At 39.2% G+C, this 23,688-nt stretch overlaps 1 protein-coding gene across 1 annotated transcript in view; it reads right to left on the bottom strand.

The window, feature by feature from the left end:
* LOC145998697 (polyamine-transporting ATPase 13A3-like) overlaps positions 1–23,688 on the bottom strand; it is a 129,510-nt gene that overhangs the window by 96,798 nt on the left and 9,024 nt on the right. The window contains exon 2 of the mRNA XM_083135177.1: positions 5,267–5,341. Coding sequence (XP_082991303.1) covers positions 5,267–5,341 — 75 coding nt within the window. The remainder of the gene's footprint in view (positions 1–5,266; positions 5,342–23,688) is intronic.

Raw genomic sequence — 23,688 nt, 5'->3', positions numbered from 1 at the left:
GTGGTTGCATCATGTCTCGCATCGCTATTCCTCCGAATCATCATTCAATCTTGTCGTCGCATTTAACCCAAGAGGTAGAAAAGCTGCGTAAAATAACGAAATAGAAACTATTGATTGACTTAGTTCATTTTACTTCACTTTTCTGACACTTTTTGGCTAATCGTGAAGATGAGAATGAGTTAAGATTAACTTGATGAAAGGACCATCACAAAGAATACACATTCTCAGGCCGGGATTCGAACACGGGACATTCTGCTTCGTATCGTAACCTGCTAACCACTCCACCACGGAGTTGTCGGCCCAAATAGAAATGAAAATTAGAAAATGCCGTCTTGAATTTGCAGGAACCGATTTCACCACCAAGGGCAAAAGATTTTCGCTCCCACTAGGATAGGCAAATAACAGAAAATGCTTGATAAGTAATTTGGCTCTCCATATTTCATGATATTATTATGTAAGTAACTATTTTTCGCTATATAACTTTGGATTAATTTTATTTGTATGTGAAGTGAACTTTCCCGCCTAAGCAGCAGCCACAGCGTCTGCATTTGCGGGTGGAGGCCAGAGTTGCTAAAGGTCCAGGAATTTTAAATAAATTCTATTCCCATCCAGGAGAGAAAATCAGCAAGCGTAAATGGGTTCTGGACCGTAAGGAACCTCTTCATCTGTAACGTTTTCAATTCGGTCCATGAATTTTTAAAAAATGAATTTCATTTCGGTCCAGGAACCTTATTTCCTGAAGAATTTCGGTCAACGAACATTTTTTTTCCGGATCAGTTTAAATAGGGTCAAAGTTCAGTATTGAAATGAAACAATTCGCAACTTGGTACGAATTTAGATTGTGCGAGAGAAAATGTTCCGGTCCTATAACGGAATCCCATAGAACAAATTAGAATGTATGCGTTCCCTAATCTTTAACAATCCCAGGGTTGTTAATGGTCCAGGTATTGTACATAAATTCATTTCACATCAGGGAGAGAAAATCAGCAAGTGTAAATGGGTTCTAGGCCTCAATTCGGTCCAGGAACATTTTTTCCATATGAATTTAAATACGGTGCAGGAACTCTTTTTTCGGTAAAATTTAAATACGGTCCAGGAACCTTGTTTTGCGGCTGAATTTAAACACTGCCCAAGAACCTTTTTTCCAGGATCAATTAAAATTCGGCGCAGGAATATTTTCGGGATGAATTTAAATACGATCCAGTATCCTTTTTTTAATGGAACAATACACTATTAGGACCGAATTTAAATTCTGCGAGAAGAAAGGTTCCAGTCCTGCAACGGAACCCAATAAAACTCATAGAACTTATGGGTAGATGGACCTTTGACAACCCTGGTAGAGGCTAAATGAAGAAAAATCACAAAATATGCAGAATTTTGAAACGTATATTTCTAGAGCATGCACACTACTATATAAAGTTGACAACATACCTCGTTTCCTTCCTTAATTGAAATGTGACTTATTCTTCATCACATGTGAGATCAACCGTCCTGGGAGTCAAACGCGGTCTCCTGTGTGGTAGTCGGACACCAATTTAGAAAGTCAATGTGTTGGACATTTGGTCGATCAGTCGATCCTACTTCAATTTTTTCGAGAGGAAAACGAGCTGGCAGCTTCACACTCGAAATTTCACTTCGCCTACCCTCGTGGCGGAGTGGTTAGCACATCGTGCTACGATGCCAGGTGTGCCGGATTCGAATTCCGGACTCAGCATGGGTGTTTGTTGTGTCCATTGATCAATTTAATCATATCATCACTCATCCCCATCTTCGCAATTAGCCAAATGTGGCAGAAGAGCAAAGTAAAATTAACCAAATCGATCGAAATTTCACTCGCAATGCATGAAAATGAGATCTCAAGCACTCCGTGATCCTACCGGAATCTCACGTTTACAGAAGCTAACTATGAAACCACTTCTTGGATCAAACTGTTCTTCGAACTAGCTGACAGTCATCAATTGTCGACCAATCAACACAGTTGGGCAAAAAGAAGCAGATGTTTCTTGAAAATGAGTGGAAAGTTACCAAGGAAGGATATAAAGTAGATACGTTACAAAGGCTTATTATGGCCTTTCCCTTCATTGCAGGTTATGAGCACAAGGGTTGAGTGTCGGAACCTGAAGGAACCGCGAAAAGGGTCAAACAGTAGAATTTTGTCTCTTGCAATTTGAAAAGCCTATGTCCATGCTGAACCATAAAGTAATTAACCCAGAAAGTCCTAGCTACCTGAAGTGCGTTTCGGCGCGGCCGATAACCAGAGCCAGATGAAGAGAAGATTTTGTGGAGGGGGTGACTTGGGCCCCCTGGTGTGCATGAAGGGAAAGTGTGTTTTCAAAAGGTCCCCGACTTCCCAGAAAGGGACGGCCCATAAAATCACTGCATTTCCTACCAATGCATCCGTTTGTGTTCAACCAAAGTGTATGTCACCGTAGGATCCGAGCGCTTCGAGTTCTGTCGGTTGTGGGACTTCTTGAGTCTTTTGTCAACATGGTGCCAATCAGAGTTTCATTCTGCCAAGGTCGATGCACCTATGAATCGGCTCTTCAGCTTGAGTGGCAAAAGGCATGTTGTACGGAGGAAAGTTGCACCGGAAAAAATACCTTCTTAAATACGATGAAACCTGTAAAACATCCACAGATATTTATTCGGGGGTGGTCCCTCTGACAAAACATCAATATTCTCAAAATTCTTCGAACGGACTGTGTAACATTGCAATACTCCAAAAACTGAACCTGCTCTGCAACACAAGGAAAATGCCTCATTTAGCAATCAATGTGCCTTTGTTAAGTTGGTAAGTTCAGTAAGGCACTACATTTTAAATAATGCTGATGGAATAAATCAATAAAGTTTGTTAAATGACAACGACTCCTTACCACAAGAATATAATTATTCTTTACGGATATCCCCTATAACGGTTGGGTGTTCGACGTGCTGACCCCACGTCACCCCATTACTGGTTAAAGATCTCCACACCTCTAGGTAGGATTGTGGGAGGGAGACTGGCAGTCGGGAGATAGACCAAGGCCCTACCAGGGCTGTCAAACCACGGGTTATTTATTTATTTATAGATGCTTAAATATATGTGCAAACTCACATGTCTTTCCAGTAACTTATTTCAAGGGTTATACTTGACTCAACAAAATAAGCTTACTGTGTGAGGCAGATTCATACGAACCAAAAATACCCAAAATAATGACAATAATAATAATAATTTACTCCCAAAATAATGACAATAATAATAATAATTTACTTCAAAATTACAAAAATGTATTTACTTGTTCTTGTTTAAATTTTCGATTCTTCGAAAAGTCTGTTAAGGAGTTGAGTTGAGTTGGTGTTTTTAAGTCCACCTTACGCATAGTAATGCTAATCGGGACTGGACCTACAGTTTAAAGTAAGATCCGGACCACTGTGTACCTCCACCCATGTATCGAACCCGGGACCCCTCGATTACAAGGCAACAACGCTATCACTGCGCCATCGGGGAGGCATCGTTTGTTAAGGAGGATTCTCAAAATCGGTCTTCACGATATCGAGAAAAATATGCGCCTCGAGAAATCGTAGAGTTTGTGATAATAATTAGTTTTAACACGTTGCGTGTTTTAGACTATTTCAATAGTAGAATAGATATTTGGTGCTAATAATATTACTTACCCGGAGATATGAGGCATCTTGCCACCATTATACTTATTTAGCGTGTATTGCGCTCTGATTCGGGACCAGTTGTAACTGTTTGCATATATGCGGTTTACCGCTGCACAAGCGGTCGTTCTTCAATCTACCAAGCTCAAGACATTGTTTGGAAGCAACGGCAACACTCAACCCCCCCCCCCCCCTAACGACGTCCCTGCCCACACTACTATTACAAAGAAGAGAGAAAAGAAAAACTAAATATATTATATTAGTTTGCAACCTTCATTAGACCTTCTCATACCCGAGCAACACGATATCGCGAAGATAAGAGCACACCAACTCAGCAGGCTGTTGTTACCTTCATAACCCGCTTTCGGTTTGGTTTAATCGCAGAAATTATCTATGCACGGGGAGTACCTGGTGACTGGTTGGCGAACTTCCTATACTTCAATGACAATTTACGATTGCACCATTTTGCGTTGTCTCTACTCCACCTCCATATAATCTTACAAATTCAAAGTTCAAAATGGCTCTCCCAAGTATTGCTCATTTGGTCATAACTCGCAGGCATAAAGTGCAAATTATCTCGGTAATCTTATCTCCAGCCGGAAGATGGATTATTGAATGTTGATTGCTTAAAATTCAGGAATTCTTGAGTTTCATGTTGACAACTCAAACTTGTTACCACAATTCCTCGCATGTGTTCACGGGGATCGAGGCCTTCTGGAATTGATTTTTGTTATTTAGCGTCGCTTTTCTGCCACTTTTGGCTAATCGCGACGATGAGTATGAGTGATGATATGATTAAATTGATGAAGGAACACTCACAAGAACATCTATGCCCAGGCCGGGATTAAAACTCGGTACCTGTATTACATAAGTTAAGCCGAGAAGCTGTACATTATTATAAAAAGTAAAATTCTCCCTTGTGCCTTGCACTCCGCCATGAAGGCGTATAGAGGTGTGGAGTTAGGGCCCCACACTTTCTTGATCACGGCCGAAGGTGGGGGTGGTGATCAGCCACACCCCTGGCAGCCTTTACCTCTCAGATTTCAACGTCCACCATTTTGGATCCAACTTCATTTCTTTAAGTGGGAAGGGGTGCATGTGGGGTATGGTTTTGGGCTAGAATTTCACCAGAAATTACATAAAATACCAACAGGAACAGATTAAATCTATTTAAATGTCATTTTATTAATTGTATTTCATATTGCCGGCCTCCGTGATTAGCGCATCTCGTTACGACACCAAGTGTCCCGGGTTCGAATCCCGGCATGGGTGCTCTTTGTGAGTGTCCCGCTAATCAATTTCATCATATCATCAATCATCTTCGCGATTAGCCAAAGTGGCAGAAATGCGAAGTAAAATAAATCAAATCAATTAATCATATTTCATATCCCTTCAATTCAAAAGTGTCATTTTTATTACTAACAGTAACAATGCATTCAAAATCATCAGGGCATCTTTCAAAATAATATACAACTCATGTAATATTTGTTGTACTAGGTGTAATCATTGGTTTCTATGTAACTATATAGCTATGGTGTAATTCAAATACATTTCTGTTGCTAATACTATATTTAGTTAGAGAGGCCTGCTCCAGCATTCCAAATAAATAAATATTGTGACTTACTGTGTGAATTCTCCTGGGCATCTGGACACTTCTCGTTCTGAGTGAACAAGGTGTCTGTGTTAGCGGTTGAAACATCTAGAAGAGAGTGGAATTTCAGTAAATACATACACATAATAATGTTTAATTGTTGTATAATTGCTCAAACAGTAGCAATTCATATATTATTATAATTATGTATAATATATATAATTATATACAGGGTGACTGGTAATTAGATGTATTCCCTGAAAGGGGTTAAAGTAGAGACAATTTGCAATAAATTTGACCATATGATACCCCATCCGAAAATTAGTAGTTTTCGAGATAATCGAATTTCTATTGTTCTTTTTAAAAATGACAATTTTCCACATAAAAAGATGAATTGAGAAAATACTTCTCATTGTATGCAACATATTTCAGCGTTTTCTGATAGCTAACAAATAAGTGGTTCGTTGAAAAAAAAGTTTGTCTCAAATAACAAACACATGTAAGTAACGGGTGGGTCTAAACTTACAAGTGGTAATAAAAAAATCCAATCTTAGTTTACTTGGCAACGTATTAATAACAAAAATGGTATGACACGAAACGTACAAATTACTTAAATTACTTCCTTGCGTCATCCGCTATCCAACAAGGTACAAATGTTGCTAACATTCACATTTGTGTACATAATACTTCATTCATCTTCATGTGAATGGAATCAATGAACAATAAAATTAAAGAACATTTTACTCCTTGCTCAAAGTGGTCAACTCCGTTACGAATGCAGGCACGCAGGTTTTTAAGGACATTTGTTCGCTTAACTCGTGATGTGATGGTGTCCTTGATGTGTTGACCAGCTGTTAAGATCGTCTCCCTGATCTCTTCTTGCGAGTTTACCGGTGTCTTGTCATGTGGCTCCAAATGTAAAAGTCGCAAGGCGTCAAATCGATCGGGGGATCGAGCTGGGCAGTCATCATGCTGATAAATCATGTCACGTCTTGTAGCTAGCGGCACATCCTCCAACAACATTGCCATCCCGTTTCTCAAAAAATGTTCATAAGTGATGCCATTTAAGATTTGGGGCAGGAAAAATGGCTCGATCAAATGATTGTTGATGACGCCCATTCATACTTCTGCCTGGGCGTGCGACAGTGGCTGGATGAAAATTACCCAAAGAAATGGATTGGCCGAGGCGGCCCGATTCCCTGATCGGCTCGATCCCCCGATTTGACGGATTGCGACTATTACATTTGGAGCCACATGAAAGACTTAGTTTACAAGAAACCGGTAAACTCGCAAGAAGAGCTCAGCGAGAGGATCTTAAAAGCTGGTCAACACATCAAGGACACCATCACATCACGAGTTACGAGACCAAATGTCCTTAAAAACCTGCGTGCCTGCATTCGTAACGGAGTTGACCACTTTGAGCAAGGAGTAAAATGTTCTTTAATTTTATTGTTCATTGATTCCATTCACATGAAGATGAATGAAGTATTATGTACACAAATGTGAATGTTAGCAACATTTGTACCTTGTTGGATAGCTGATGACACAAGGAAGTAATTTAAGTAATTTGTACGTTTTGTGTCATACCATTTTTTGTTATTAATACGTTGCCAAGTAAACTAAGATTGGATTTTTTTTATCACCACTTGTAAGTTTAGACCCACCCGTTACTTACATGTGATTGTTATTTGAGACAAACTTTTTTTTTCAACGAACCACTTATTTGTTAGCTATCAGAAAACGCTGAAATAAGTTCCATACAATGAGAAGTATTTTCTCAATTCATCTTTTTATGTGGAAAATTGTCATTTTTAAAAAGAACAATAGAAATTCGATTATCTCGAAAACTACTAATTTTCGGATGGGGTATCATATGGTCAAATTTATTGCAAATTGTCTCTACTTTAACCCCTTTCAGGGAATACATCTAATTACCAGTCACCCTGTATATAATAAATTATGGCGCAGTGGCAGCGTCTTCGTCTTGTAATCAAGGGATCCCGGGTTCGATACCCGGTGGAGGCACATAGTGGTTCGGATCCCACTTTAAGGTCCAGTCCCGATTAGCCTTACTGTGACAGCCTTACTTAAAACACCAAATCAACCAACCAAGCCAGAAACACATTACACAATGCCTTCGACACCAACTTTAAATTAGGAAGGCTGTTTGGAAACATTTTTGCTCTAGAAATCTAACTAAGTAACTTCCAATATTCGAAAATTCAAACAAACTGCATGCAACTTTCTACATTTCTCCAGTGGCGTAGCAACATATCGCGAGGCCCTGGGCGAGATTAGAATGCGAGGCCCCCCATCCGTTCTTTAAATTTGAAATTTCAACGTGAATCGATACAAAATCTTCAGGGATACGTCAGCAAATTATCATATTTAAATAATGATAATAAATAACTGACGAAAATATTTAAAATTTCACTCACCCTAAAAATGTCTCTGTTTTCCGGGATCTGAAATCTGAAGCTGTAGGACAGGCCCGTACCCAGCGGAGGGCCCCTCGAACTATGAAATATTATGATGTGAAGATATCAAAATCCTACGAAAATGACGACTTTTCAGATTGTACAAGAATTTTGATTTCGCCCTTGCATATATGAATGGGTTGTTTGGGGCTGAGAAGCATGTTTCAGAAGTCTAAAGTCTGCAACATTGAGTGACATTTTTATTTCAACCCATTATCATCACACTGTGGGAAACAGACTGAATGCAAATAGTATTGGACGTATTGCTTTTGCCGTTGGGTGTACGTACACTTAGCACCAGCTGCAATACTACCATACCTTCATTCTGTAAACAATATTAAAAATCGCCTCGATAGAACTTTGGATCTTATTCTTACTAACATTCCAAAGAATGTGAATATATGTAGGGAGGAAATGCCACTTGTTAAAGAAGATAACCATCATCCTGCATTGACTGTACACATAACTATAAGGGAATCTACTGATGTAATAACAAATGAAGCTTATTATTCTTACAGTTTTAAAAAAACCAATTTCATGCAAATGTATCATTTGCTTGGAGTGGTAGATTGGTCTGCATTAGATAATATGACTGATGTAAATCAGGCGGTTAATTTTTTTTGTAATAGAGTTCATGAAGTATTTCTTGCCACAGTCCCATAAAGAAGACGAATGACAACAAATAAATACCCATGTTGGTTTAATAATGATATCATTAAATTGATAAAGTTAAAAGAGTATTACAGAAAAAAAATAGAATAGAATATAAGTCATTGTTTCGGCAAGCTAGAAAGCAGGTAAAAACAATGATAAGTAGTTACCATTACAACTACATAAAGGAATTGGAAAGCAATTTGAAATCAAATACTAAAGAGTTTTGGAGTTTTATTAGAAATAAGAAAAGTAATAATGGTGCTTGTAACAGCACAATGAATTTTGAAGAAAATTCTCTCAAATCTGCAAAAGATATTTCTGATGGTTTTTGCTAAATATTTTAGGTCCGTATATGCTGAAACATCTGCACCATGTATAATAAACGAACGCACCGAGTGCATTATATCATACACATTATCAATTTCGCCAGTTAGTCAGAAAGAATATGAAAGTGCTACAAAACAGTTAAAAGGCAAACGATCTAGCGGCCCAGATGAAATACCACCTTACATTTTGAAAGGATGCTCTGAGGTATTGATGTATCCTCTACTTAGAATTTATAACTTAATAATGAAAACACAAATGTTCCCTGATATCTGGAAGCAAACGCTTGTATGCCCCATCTTAAAATCTGGTGAAAGTTCAAAAATAGAAAATTACAGGCCCATATCAATGCTCTGTGCTCCGGCGAAAGTATTCGAGTCCATCCTATACAATCGCATATTTAATCATGTAAAATGTTTCTTAAGTGACAATCAACATGGTTTCTTGCCAAGTAGATCAACACAAACAAATCTGATAAATTTTGTCCAAGATATACATAATGCGTTCCATGAGAGACTTAGTGTACATGCAATATACACTACCGACAAAAAGTTTAAGACCACCATGAAAATGGGCAAAAAATCAGTATGGAGTGTTGTATGGAACCAACGGTTCCTGTCCAAGAAAGACGTGACGGTGATACACATGGAAAATGCAATGTAGTCGAGGTTGAACCTCTCAAGATGCGAAACCAATTTTTTGCCGAATGTGTAGCATGTGGCTGGCAAAATGGAAAGTGACAAAAATGTTGCTGAAGCTGGCAACATTGCAGCTGTGTGCATGAAACTGGTCAGTACGGTAGCCACCCTCATGTGCATCCTTATCAGTGGTTCAGGGTCAGTTGCTGTTCATGCAGGCGACATTGCGAGCCCATTATTGTGTGTGAGGTGTGCAAGGTAAGTGGAGCTGTGTGAAATGGCCCGTCATCGTGGGGTACAGGCGATTTCGGTTGAAAAGCGTGCTGTGATATGTGCACTGAAAAATGAAGGTTATTCGGAACGCGAAATAGCAAGAAAACTGAATATTTCCAAGACTGGTGTTCATTGTACATTGGACAGATACCGTAAAACCAACAGTCACGCTGACCATGCACATAGTGGAAGAGCTCGTGTAACGTCTGCAGCTGACGATAGATATATTGCAGTAACTAGCAAACGGAACAGGTGCATATCAGCACCAGTCATCGCTGCTTCCCTGAATAACAGCAGAGTGACGCCTGTGTCTGTGTCAACGGTGAAGAATAGGTTGCGTGAAAAAGGGCTGCATGGCAGAGTAGCTGCTAGACAGCCGTTGTTACGACGTGTGAACAAGATGAAACGATTGGCCTGGGCTAAAAGGCACCAAGGTTTGACTTTGGTTAACTGGAAACGGGTACTCTGGACCGACGAATCCAAATATGGCAGGAATAGGCGAACCTTTGTGCGTCCAAATGTCGGCGAGAGAATGAAAGAAGAGTGTCTTGTTCCCACAGTGAAACATAGGGGTGGAAGTGTAATGGTGTGGAGATGTTTTGCCGAAAACCAGTTGGGGGACCTTCGTAAAATTCAGGGAACATTGGTAAAAGAAGGGTATCATCAGATATTGGTGCACCATGCCATACCCTCTGGTCGTCGTCTTGTTGGTAATAAGTTTATTTTTCAACAAGATAATGATCCCAAACATACATCCAAATTGTGCGCGCGGTATTTGGAACGCAAGGCAACAGAAGGGGCATTAGTTCTCATGACGTGGCCACCACAGTCTGCTGATCTCTCACCAATTGAACTGCTATGGGACCAAATCGATAGGGACATCAGGAAGAAGTTACCCAGCAACACTCAACAGCTATGGGAATTCATCAACGATGCCTGGTGTAACATTCAGCCATCCTATCTGGACAAACTATTGGAGCGCATGCCACGTGTTATTAAGGCCCATGGCGGATATATTGATGAAAGCAAAATATGAGGTGACATTAGTATGTATAGTGGATGTACCTATGTTTGTACATTGCCAAGCAGATTCTTACATCTGTTTCTTGTGCATTAATTACAAAATACATTCATTTCTACTGACTTTTGGCACTTTTTCCTGGTGGTCTTAAACTTTTTGTCGGTAGTGTATATAGATTTCGCAAAAGCTTTTGACAGAATTAATCATAATATTCTTCTAAGAAAACTTGCAAGTTTTGGGTTATCAACACAATATGTAAATCTTTTCAAATCTTAAATTATTAATCGAAAACAACATGTAACTTATAAACAAGCAAAGTCTTTTGTTTATGATGTTAAATCTGGGATTCCACAAGGTTCAAATCTGGGTCCTCTATTCTTTGCAATTTATATTAATGATTTACCAGGTACAATCAAATTTTCAAAGTGTTTAGTGTACGCAGATGATGTTAAAATATATAGAGAAATTAGGGATATTACGGATACTAGGAAATTACAGACTGATATAAACATGGTTCATAGCTGGAGTGTAGAGAATGATATCAAGTTTAATATTAAGAAATGTTCATACATGATATCTACTAGAGCACGAAATAATGAGCGAAATGATAAGTATGTTATTAACGGCGAATTTGTAAAAAGAGTGTATTCAATTAAAGACCTAGGAGTAATTATTACCCATAATATGACTTTTACTGAGCATATTTCTTGCATTACCCAGAATGCCTACATGAATCTTGGATTTGTAATAAGAAATGCTAAAAGTTTAAATGATGTATGTATATGCTCTACAAATGTTTAGTTAGAAGCAAATTAGAATATGCTTGTTCCGTATGAGCGCCAAACTGTGACTCACAGAAAAATATGATTGAACGTATACAGAACAAATTTCTCAGATTTTTATATTATAAGAAGTATCGAATATCGCCAATAATTCTTAAAATACCATACAATGATTTATTAAATGAAATTGATTTTGTAAGCCTGTCAAATAGACGTGAAATTTCTCAATAAATGTTTCTGTATAAAATAATAAATGGACATATTGATAGTAGTTCTATACTAGAGAGAATCTGGTTTAATGTGAGACAGGGTCATTTACGTAATACACGTTTACTCTCATACAAAATCCCAAGAACAGAAATGTATAAAGTTTCCCACTACAAAAAATGACACTTGAATATAACAAGATCTCAAATCATTTGGTGGACTTGGATTTCGGCATGACACGAACCAAATTTATGAATATGTTAAAGGGGTATCTCTCTTAATAATGTATTTATTATGATAATTGGGTTTGTCATATTGAAGTTTGTTGTAATGATATATTGTACCAGTGTTTGTGATACTTGTTTTGTGTAATTCAGATGAAATGTGTAAATATCTGAAAATTTCTGTTGTCACAGTTAAGCAGTAAACCTGTTCTGTCACCAAGATGTCTGTATACGTATATACACCGTGTATCAAAAAGAATCATCCGATTTAAAAGTTCTATATTTAGGAAACCAATGGACATAGAACCTTGCAGTAAGTTGTAAAATACATGTTGGAATATGAAGTTTCACTTACAATACGTTTTACGTTGTTGCAGGTAGGTACGTTCCGAAAGTCTTAACGAAACGAATTTAACGAGAGTAACTTGGCTCGTCAACCTGGTGAAACGAGTTATTTTACAGACTTATGGAACGCTCTAGACGAAAGCGCAGGCGCAGCGTCCTCGTGGCGTCGAGCGGAAGGCATGTCCTTATGGCAGAAATAAACTCTACTGCTGACACTGTTACTCATCTTAATCACATTGTAAGAACAGTTGAGACACACTCGTCTTACGCATGTTGTTTCATATGCAGTTTAAAGCCATCATGCACGCGCGTTGCCTGCACGCAGCAGACGATTCTCACCGAACAAACCAGTCTTCTGGCCCGTGCGTTTGGTGAATCTCGTTCTTGCACGAGAAGCACGGAAAGCGACTTTTGGGACAGCATAACGAAATGCACGAGAGCCATTTACCATAACTCGTTTAACGCGTTCAACTCGTACGACTTTCGGAACGGGCGCCTGGTGCTGCTTACTCTTTAGTCCGCTTCAAGATGGCATCCCAACAACCGAAAGCTTTCTGCGTTCTCCACTTCAACAAATGTGGTCCGTTACAGTTGTGCAGCGTGAGTTTCGTCGTAAATACGGTGCTGCACCACCTACTGCTCACAGTATTCGACGTTGCACGCAGAATGTTGCCGGTTGCTGGTTGCCATCCTGACGCGGACTAAAGAGTGAGCTGCACCAGTGGCACCTACCTGTAACAAAGTAAACCTTATTGCAAGCAAAACTTTATATTCCAGCATGTATTCTACAACTTACTGCAAGGTTCTATGTCCATTGGTTTCCTAAATATAGCATTTTTAAATCGGATGATTCTTTTTGATACACCCTGTATATATATATATATAATGTATTATCTATCTATGTTTGTGAATATGTGTGTGTGTGTAAAGGAGGAAGGAGGGAGAATGTGCATGTGCGTGCATACAAGTTGTAAATGAAAATGTAATATTTTGATATTACCTTTCTGTAATTGGAGACTTGTCTCTGTTGAAGGGAAATAAATAAATAAGGTTGGTGGTCACATCTAATATTCCAACAGCATTTCGCCCACCACCATGACGGAGTGGTTAGCAAGGCGCGCTACGACACCATGGGCACTGGTTCGAATCCTGAACTGGGCATGGGTGTTCTTTCTTGCATTATTTCTTCCAGACGGCCAAGAGCACCTGCAGGGTGGCACAAAGGGAAATTGCCCCTCTCGATATCAAATTTTATATAAAAAAAATACATTTCGTAATTTTTTTTTGCTCGCTTCGCTCGCGTTTTCTCTCTTTCTTATACTTTTGTCAAGTTCAAAGCTGTAGCTAGAAGGCGGCGGGTGTTGGCCCTAGGCGCCAAACGATCTAAAGTAAGAAAATTGTAAAAGAGAGTGCCATGGTGCCCCCTGAAAATTTTGGTGCCATATTAAATCAATATTGTTTTCAGTTTGCAAAGATTTGGATTTTAAAATTTTCTTGCTCGCTTCGCTCGCAGTTTTCTTGTTTTCTGTAATGCATTGTAAATTACCAGAGAGAGAGAAATTATAACTACTAAGTACTTCAGACTCTTGCTGCTAAATAGTTTTGCCTTAAATGCATGAACACAAGTCGTTATGGTACTTCATTGCTGTATTTTATACACACGCGCGCGCGCACACACACACACACACACGCACACAAACACCCATCAATGCGATGAAACTAAAACAGTGAGATAAACATCAAGTCTCTTGCCCCCCCTGATAACAGGGTCTTCGCACGTCTATGCCTAGGTACACAGTATAATTTCTTTTACAGTCAGATTCAAGAGTTTTCTCGTATAGTTATCTCTACACTGTCTCTGTTGCAGAGAACCCAACCAACAGCGATTTATCCAACCCCCCCCCCTCTCAAATATCCTCAATCCCCTAATTTGTTTTCACAATGGCCAAATGTATGGTCATTTTGGCTCTAAATGTACCCTTACATGCTACACGACCCCCTAAATATGAACATACCCCGAGGGAAAATTCTAGTTAAACCTTGTCAACCAGAACAGTAGCTAATATTTGGTCAGGAGTGTTACTAACAGATTAATGTACAATTTCATGTACGTACAAGGGAGAGTCAACTGAAAACCTTAATTTGTTTATGTTTCTTGTCTAGTAGATTTCTATATGTAAGGTTGTACAAGTTTTCTGCATTTTAACACAGACCTATTGCTCATCTACATATATTTTCAACTTTGAGCTGGTGCCTGTATACATCAAGAAGAATAAGTCTTTGGGGTCCACATGCAGTCACTTATGAGCCACTGCAAAGACATTTCCACCCATCCACCTGCGAACTGAGGCCATTGTCAAACTCTCCTCCATTAGTAAACTTGCTGGTGTGGTAAGCATGCACATAGATAGTAGAGTTTCATTTGCCGAGAAATTTCTGTAAGTTTTAGGCTGACAAGGGCAAGAAACCACTCTTCACTGGTGCAAGTGTGTACAGGAGGCACCATCTATAAAATGGCGTTTTGAAGCTCACTTGATTAGTGTTGCAGCCTTGAGGTCGTTTTGCAAATAACAGTTGATACCTCTTGTAAATTTGAGCTGTATACAGCCTTCCCTAAAATGTTTAGTGGACATTCATTTGACTCTTGTAGTACAATCTCACTTCTCTAATTTCGTCCCGCCTATTGTGGGCCATCGATATCTGAATCGCTTCTAGAGGTGCACACATGTATCGGACGTAAGTGTTGCAAACTTTAAATACTCTTTCCAATATGTGCCACCTCGTGGCGAATACCAAAAATCGGAAGAAAAGCGACGTAAAATAACTTACGATACTAACGTTGTCCTTGTGAATGCCCATGTCACCACACAGTCGTTACTTTACACCACATATTGTCAAGGTCGCGCCCACTAACACATGGCTTGTGGCTTGTCACTCTCGAATATACTACGCATTCCAGAGCTAATCTTGTATAGTTGCTAGAACAATAACCCTGCCCAGATGTCATAAATCGTTCAATGTAAACATCGGAACACATGTGCATAACATCAAAGAGCTTTGTTCAACAGTAGAATACCACTCTGCCTCAGGTTAAGACTGGCTATGAAACTTTAGGAGATTGTTTAGTTTCCGTATACATCCCAGATAACATGTAAAACTCAATTTGATGGATTACGATTTTAACGGATGAAAAGTAAATAAGGAATTTGCCGTAAGTCCTGCATTTATACGAGTCGCACCGAATTTTCTCATTCACGTTCCAAATTCTGCAACTCACCCCGAAGCTACAGTGAGTCGAAAGTTGGGATAGAAACTTTAACGAATACCACAAACGTATAGGCGCAACAACATGACAAGCCTCACAACCTTGAGTAAAAGACAATTAAATCTGAAGGAAGAGCCTTCCCGATGGCGTAGCGGTAACGTCGTCGCCTTGTTCGGTACCCGGCGGGGGTACATAGTGGTTCGGATGTACCCGGCGGGGGTACATAGTGGTTCGGATGTACCTGACGGGGGTACATAGTGGTTCGGATATATCACGATACGAAAAAAAAAACACCGTATCGTATCGTCTGTGGCGATATTTCTTGACGGATATATCGCGATATCAAATTTCCGATATCGTCCATCCCTAAAGGGCACTCGAGCAAATACGGTAAACTTCCAGGAGATTAAATTTTGTTTGAAAGATATCTATGTCAATGCATTTACCAGATTAATAAGTCGGTGATGTACACATCTGATTGAATCGGACATGTTCGAAAATCTTTATCTGTGCAAACCGATAGAAACATGTTGACGGAAATCATATTAAGGTTATCGTCGTCGCCTTGTAATTAATCAAGAAGTCCAGGGTTTGAAACCCAGTGGAGGCACATAGTGGTTCGGATTCCACTTTAAACTGTAGGTCCAGTCCCGATTAGTCTTACTGTGCATAAAGCGGACTTAAAACACCAATTCAATCAATCATTCATATTAAGGTTATCAATAGGGCTCGGAAGATGATGACAAAACTTTTATTTCCGGAGCCTTGAAAACAATGCTAAACCTGATATCAGTCCGTTTCCCTTCCGTTAGAAACAGAAAACACTGTTTTTATTTTGCAGTTTTTATTGCATTTTTCTTAATTTTCGAGGCTTTTTTCTCCTCCCTCGTTGTTTCGTGAATTTTAAATGCATTTGCTACCATAACTCACATATTTAAATTTCCTAACATGGTCCTTTTAGGAAGTTCGCAATTAATCGAAAATATGGTCAATGGAAAAGTACAATATTATTTTAACTGAACTGTTTGGCAATGCATTAAATAATTCAATGTGGTAAATTTATTTATTCACTAGAAAATTGAAAATACTTTGTGTGAAACCTACTTTGAGGTTCCCTGGTGGTCTCTATTATCGCTTTAATATGTGGCTTTAAAGTAAAATTAATCGCAATATTTATAAATATATATAATATAACGTACGCGAAACACAACCGTATTTTCAGATGCAGGCCGCCTATCGTGTAAAGTCCACTCTGAAAGGAGATGAATGACTTTACAAAAAAACCTTGCGGTGTATTTTATGTTACCTTGGAGTAAAAATAAAGAAAACTAATTAGCACTTAATTGATTTTATCCCTTTGCTTCAGTAGTTTAAACCACCAAACAACGGGTTTTATCGAATTATTCAACTACTGTATTGTAATTTATGAAAAAATTAAGCTTTCATTTTCAGACTCAAAATTATTTTTGTCATTTTTTTTAAAAAAAATAAGTAATATTTTAAGAAGTTTAAGGTCATTCTACAGCTAATTTTTTTGACATTTTTTAGATCATCAATTTCCGAGCCCTAATTATCAACAACCGATTGGCAACGAAAACAACACTTCAACAAGAGTTATAACTTAATTTCATATTCCACTGTGAACAACTTGAAGAACACTAGAAATATCACTGTCGCTTGGATATAAAACGAGGTAGGTTTATCTACCTACCATAATCAGAGGCTAGCAAATAAGATTATCATGTTATTTAGAGATAGGCAATGTGACGGCGAGACATCAAACGCTAGCAAACACGTACAATCACGGATACTTCTGTGTTGTAATGCCAGCAGCAGGACTCGAAATGGACCGGAGCGGACCGGAACGGCGTTCCGGTTCGTGTAATTTTTTTTTTTAGATATTTCATTACATTTTCAGTGTGAAATATATTGTTAATACACTTTAACAGTGCATATTATAGCATACATAAAAGCTTCCCCACTACATGAAGATAAATTGTTGTCACGAAGGAGCTTAGCAGAGAAAACCTTCATTTTTTTCTGCCTTGTGATTATCTTTTTTTTACAATTTTTATTTGTTAATTATTACTCTTTGTCGTGTCTTGCAGATTCGATTGTTCTGACAGATCTTTACACAAATTCGGAATCTCTTTTTAAAGCCATACGAAATATCTCGATATAATAACTTTGTGGCTACCTAAGGCCCAATAAGTTATTGATAATGTCTAAGCGAGCTGAATATCATTCACGATTATCCTCAGTTTAAATTTTAAAAAGGAAAGAAAATTCAAGAAGACTCGTGTCCAATGTATATTGTATTATTAGGCTCATCCAGAAAGTAAGATTCCCTGTGGTAGTGCACAAAAAGGAAACATTATTTCATTCAATAATTTATTGCCACAGATACAGCACTTATCCAGTTACATGTCAACATAATTCCCGCCGGAATTCAGGCACTTGACACAGCGTGGGACCAACTTCTGTATACCTGCGCCGTAGAAGTCCGCAGCCTGGGCGCCGAACCACTTTTTACAGCCGTCTGAACCTCTTCGTCGCTGTGAAAATGTTGACTGGACAGGAACTTTTTCAGGTGCAAGAACAGGTGGTAATCACTGGGAGCGAGATCCGGACTGTACGATGGATGATCGAACACCTCCCAACCTAACCTGTCCAGAAGGGCTGCCGTGCGCCTAGCCATATGCGGCTTCGCATTGTCGTGCAACAAGATCACCCCGGCACTGAGATTACCGCGTCGCTTATTCTAAATGGCTCGTCGCGATGTCCCCAGTGTTTTACAGTAGCGGTTAGTGTTCACAGTCTCACATCTGGGCAGAAACTCGATGAGCAGAATGCATTGTCTGTCCCAAAACACCGTGCACATCACTTTTCGCGCCGACACAGTCCGTTTGAACTTCGTCCTGCATGGAGATCCACTGTGACGCCAATGCATGGACTGCTGCTTCCTTTCTGGGGTGCTGTATGCAACTCACGTTTCATCCCCTGTGATGATCCGCTTGAGAAAATCGTCATAATCATGGTAACGCTGCAGAAATTGCAGTGCCGTGCCCATACTTTTCCTTTGTGTTCGGGCGTCAGTTGTTTCGGCACCCACCGGGCACACAATTTCCGGAACATGAGGCGTTGGGTAACAATGTCGTGCAACAACGACCGAGAAATCTGCGGAAAGTGACTGCTGAGTTCCGTGATCGTGACTGGACGATTCTCCAATATGCGCTGCTGCATCTGCTCCATAAGCTCGTCCATAACGGCCGATAGCCGCCCTCTGCGCTCGTCGTCATGCACATTCAGTAAATGTCCTGCACCAACGACGCACCATCTGCTTGCTCATGACGTCTGGCCCACACACCTGGCACAGCTGACGATGAATTTCGATCGGCTGTACGTTTTCTGCGTTCAAGAACGTGATCACCGAACGAACCTCGCACGCGGCGGGAGATGGAATATGAGCCGACATGTTTCATCGCTGCCGCGACGCTACTGAGGACTTTAGGTAGGCGTCTTCTAGGACATTCTCTAGCCAGGGCATGTGCTTCTCAGGCATGCGAAAAAGCTGTTTCTATACGCATGCCCTCCCACCTGTGGGCGAGTGGGAAACTTACTTTCTGGATGCGCCTAATATTTGACGTTTATGTAAATATTAACTCTTGTTTGATGTTAATATAATTTGTAAGTTGGTTTAGCTACATGTGTAGTGACTTAATCGTTGTACTAAATCATAATACAAAACACATATTAGCCCATTTAATACCGGAATGTGTGCCCGCATTTCTACAAACAATTATAGTATGTATTGAGATAGAAATCTAACGTGAACCATAGCAATATCTGGGGCCTCCCCGATGGCGCAGTGGTAGCGTCGTCGCCTTGTAATCAAGGGGTCCCGGATTCGATACCCGGTGGAGGCACATAGTGGTTCGTATCCCACTTTAAAATGCACTTTGCCGTGCATAAAGTGGAATTAAAACACCAACTCAATCAATCATAACAATATCTCCTCGACTAACCGCAAACATAATAGTGGGCCGTTAAATCTTCTCTACCTAGGTATAATTGGAAATGTAGAATCAATATTAGAAATTATTGGCCTTTCTATACTACCACGTGCTGAAATTATATTAATTATTATAGAAACTGCAGTCGCATTTATCCAATCCCACGTCTTTGCCCAATTGTTAATATTTATTCTAGAGAATCAAAATAACCAATGTCAACACGCCACTAGCACTTCATGCCACCAATGGGATACCTGGTGAAGGCACATAGTGGTTCAGATTCCTCTTTAAAACGTAGGCTCAGTTCCGATTGCCTATCTGTGCACAAAGTGGGCTTAAAAGCAAAACATCAAACACGCACACCAGGGGATAGATGAAAGACTTGTGTTACTACGGCAATGTATCTTCGGAATTAGAAGTGCCAGAGAGTTGGTAGGGTAGATTAATGTAAACTTGAATGTGAGAAACAAACTTCGTTTGAGACAAAGAAAGCTTCCATGGACGACAACAATAATCGTACGAGATTCCTTGAGCAGTATGACAAAATTGACTTATCAACATACCACCCAGCTGCATCATAATCCCTCAAAAGTTTTTTTGCTAAGGTTACGAGATAGATAGATATAGATCCAAGGATTACTTTAGACCATCAAGATATAGAACGATATGTGCTAGTACGTTGAACTAAAAAAGAAGTAGTAGATAAAGTTTTCACATAGATTCTGATAATAGTTATCTTACATTCTAATCTCAAATGGTTGTAAAAAACAACAGAGTACAATGCACTCGAAAAAGTTATGATAAAAACTTGGAATTTCCGTTCAAGTTTGACTACTCCAAGTTAGTGCTTTACGGCACTTTTCACTTATGGAATATAGCAACCCTAAACAGGACACAGAGTTGTTGTTTTTTTAATCACATTAAAGTTGTGTACGACTTCTAAACTACACGTATACAAATATATATATATATAAAAAAAAAAGTATTGATGCCCCGTTCCAAATGTACGAGTCAAAAATAATGTAATTTCCAAGGAAACATTATTGAGAAAATATAGGAATATATGTATCTTGGAAAGCATAATGTTAACAAATAAAACCGATTATTCAACTCGTACATTGCTTTGATCAAGTAAGTGTCTTCTTATCTTTTGCGGTGACCTTTCTAAAGGAACCCAAATGCCAACTTCTCTTCCACGTATACACCCTGGAATGCATTTTGCACACTAACGATGCCCTGTCGTCTGGACTCAAATCTGCTGGATTTGTGTTGTGTGCTTGCAAAGAGCCACCACTCTTAACTCCAGGGTATGGAGATCCGAATTGGCAACACACCGCTCCTTGCTCCGACTGGTCAGTTGGAAGCAACAGTTCTCACCCAGGGATCGGGATTAAGGCGATCCACATTCCTCCAGGAAGGAAACCACTGAATTGCGACACGTGACAGTAAATAAAATTCGAATACTTTATAATTAAAATAACCAAAATCTTTAATCACGAATCGCGCGCGTACATACTGATTCGCACAAGTTAAAAGTATAATTTGTTGGGTCCTGCTCGCTCGTTAGGCAGTGATAAGCAACTTATTTAACACGACATAATCCGTGAACCGCCTTCACTGTTAACAGCAAGACCTCAACTGCTTCCCCAAGCGCGAGGCGCAGCATAACAGATTGTTCTTTTTACAATGCTAGCAACTCATAACATCAAAATATCACAAGAAAAACTGATAATTTATATAACACATCAATGTTAATTAGCGATAGTAAGCTAAAGTTCAGGTTGGCAACAATTAAAAATGCCAACGTGGAAGTTTTTACATCACCAAAAACACGTAGCGTTGTTCCCCCACTCCTAAAATTAACAGCCAATAGGAAAACGATATATTATTGAAAGTGAGATAGTGAATTATATGCTTACATGTCAAAATAGTAAACTAGGACTAGAAATACCGAAACTGACTTTATAAAGTAATTCATATTTGCCCTTGCACATAAAATGAATAAAGAAAGATTTAGTTTACGTATTTATAACGAAGACAAATTACTTCAATCTTGTACATTGTTGAACAAAAATTGATATTAAGAAAAAATGTATTTAACTTGTGCTTAAACAATTAAAATTTGCGTGAAAGAAATAATCCTAGCCATTTTGGATTTAATGAAAACGTTGCATATACTAATTAGGATGAATTAATGTTGCAAAAATACGCGAATAATATAATAGCAAAAGATAAAACATAAATATATACATGAGTTATGAAAACAATTAAGTATAAATACTATAATGCAAATTATTAACTTAAAAGTATACGAATAAGGAATTTTTCAATATACGAGTGCAATTTGGCTAACGAGCCGGTCGTTACATGCTGCTGAAGCGCGTATCCTTTAATGAATTACAACTTATCCCCATTCATTATCATCTTCGCGATTAGTCAAAAGTGGTAGAAAAGCGAAGTAAAATAAACTATAGGGTGCGGCAGAACCGACTAAGCAGTTTCTATCGATTACCGTGGGAGCTGTGGTGGGGGTAGGCAGTTGCACGTGGTCTGCCTTTGTTCAGGCGTTGACCCCATTTCAGTAGCTAAGATGGTCTGGACCGGTGCACATCGTGGTTTTGCCGTTCGCGCGTATTATGAAAACAACAGATCTGTGATCGCTACACAACGAGCTTTTCGGCGCCAGTTCAACATTCCACGCAACAATACAACAATGTATTGATGCTGACGGCCGCCATCTTGAGGACATTATTTTCAAAACTAAATGAATGTAAAATGGTATATTGTACTAATTTAGAAAACAAATACATTTTTTCTCTATATATCCAGATTTACTTTTTATTGCTCCTTAAAACTGCTTAGTTGGTTCTGCCGCACCCAAGGCACAATCAAAATCAAGGGTAAAAGGGGTGACAGCCATAACACAGAAGAAAAGTTTTCCGCAAATAAAATATGGCTAGTACTGCAACCCAAGCTAATTTGCACGAGATAGTACAGAGCAGTGTTTCTCAACCGCCGGGTCGCGACCCGGTACCGGGCCCTGGCGTCATTATACTGGGCCGAGAGAAGTTTTCATGGAGTTTGCAACAACCACCTGGAAAAATGGCCTTTCCTTCTGGGTTCACCACCGACAGGATGAAATGCTTTCGTGGCAGTGACGGGCAGCAATCAAACGATCACAACTTTTTCAACCAATGCAGTGTTTTGAAAATGTTGGATTGATTGATTGAAGTCGAAATTTTGTGTGCGTCAACACTTACGCTATTTTGCACCCGTCACATTATACGGGGTCTAGCCCGTTACCATAACTAAAATATAATTAATTCATCATAACTATATAATGTCGGTGGACTAAAATATTCTTATCTCGGTTAAAAGCTGAGGCTATGAAGGGGAACTCAGGCTGTGTCCAAAAGGTACAAAGTACATACTTGAAGTACAGTCTTGACGGAAGTGACGTCACCTAGTGCAGTTCGAAAGCGCCAAGCAAACGAGTGTACAAGACCAGAGGACGCAGCACACGAGAGGTGCACACTTGCGATCTGTGCTTGCTTTTCATTTGTTAAAAAAATGGACGTCGGAAGTCAATCAGCTGGTAGTTGTAGTTCTTCCATTGTGTGGAAATGTAAGTAAACAAGTTTTTAAAATACTATGTAATTTTATTTATTGGTTTTATTCATATATGCGTGGTTTCTTTCTTCTATAGTGAGAAGGTGTTTAAAAGTGAGAAAACAATTTCTTTTCGCGCGATCGTAAACCATGTTGCGGAATGTCTGAAAATTAATTTGAAAGAGCAAATTTCTTTCATATTTCTATAATTAATAACGTGCTGTGTTATATAAACTGCACGCCGAGTCATGTGTGTGTTGTTCACTAAAAACAAGAGTGGCACATACAGTCGATGTTTGATAATTTTAGTTTCGAAGCAACTTTTGTTGCAATCCTCACTTGTGCTGGCGCTGTAGTCGAAGTGCAGTTCGAAAGCTTTCCGCTTCCAGGCTTCAAGACCGCACTGCGAGTATGCTCGCTTCAAGTATGGTCTTTCAGCTTTCGGACACAGCCTCAGCACACATATGGACAAAACACAGAACAACACACCCACAGTCTACTGGTCGTACGTCCAGACGCCAGAGCCTTGTTAGTTTGCAAAATGCAGTCCAGGGTGTACTACGTGGAAATGAGGGAAAATTTTGGAGATGTTTCTTCGATAATACAATTAGTGCAAAATATTT

This window comes from Lepisma saccharinum, chromosome 14 (genome assembly GCF_977018435.1).
Source record: "Lepisma saccharinum chromosome 14, izLepSacc3.1, whole genome shotgun sequence".
Lineage (NCBI taxonomy): Eukaryota > Metazoa > Arthropoda > Insecta > Zygentoma > Lepismatidae > Lepisma > Lepisma saccharinum.
This window is presented reverse-complemented; position numbering and strand designations above follow the sequence as displayed.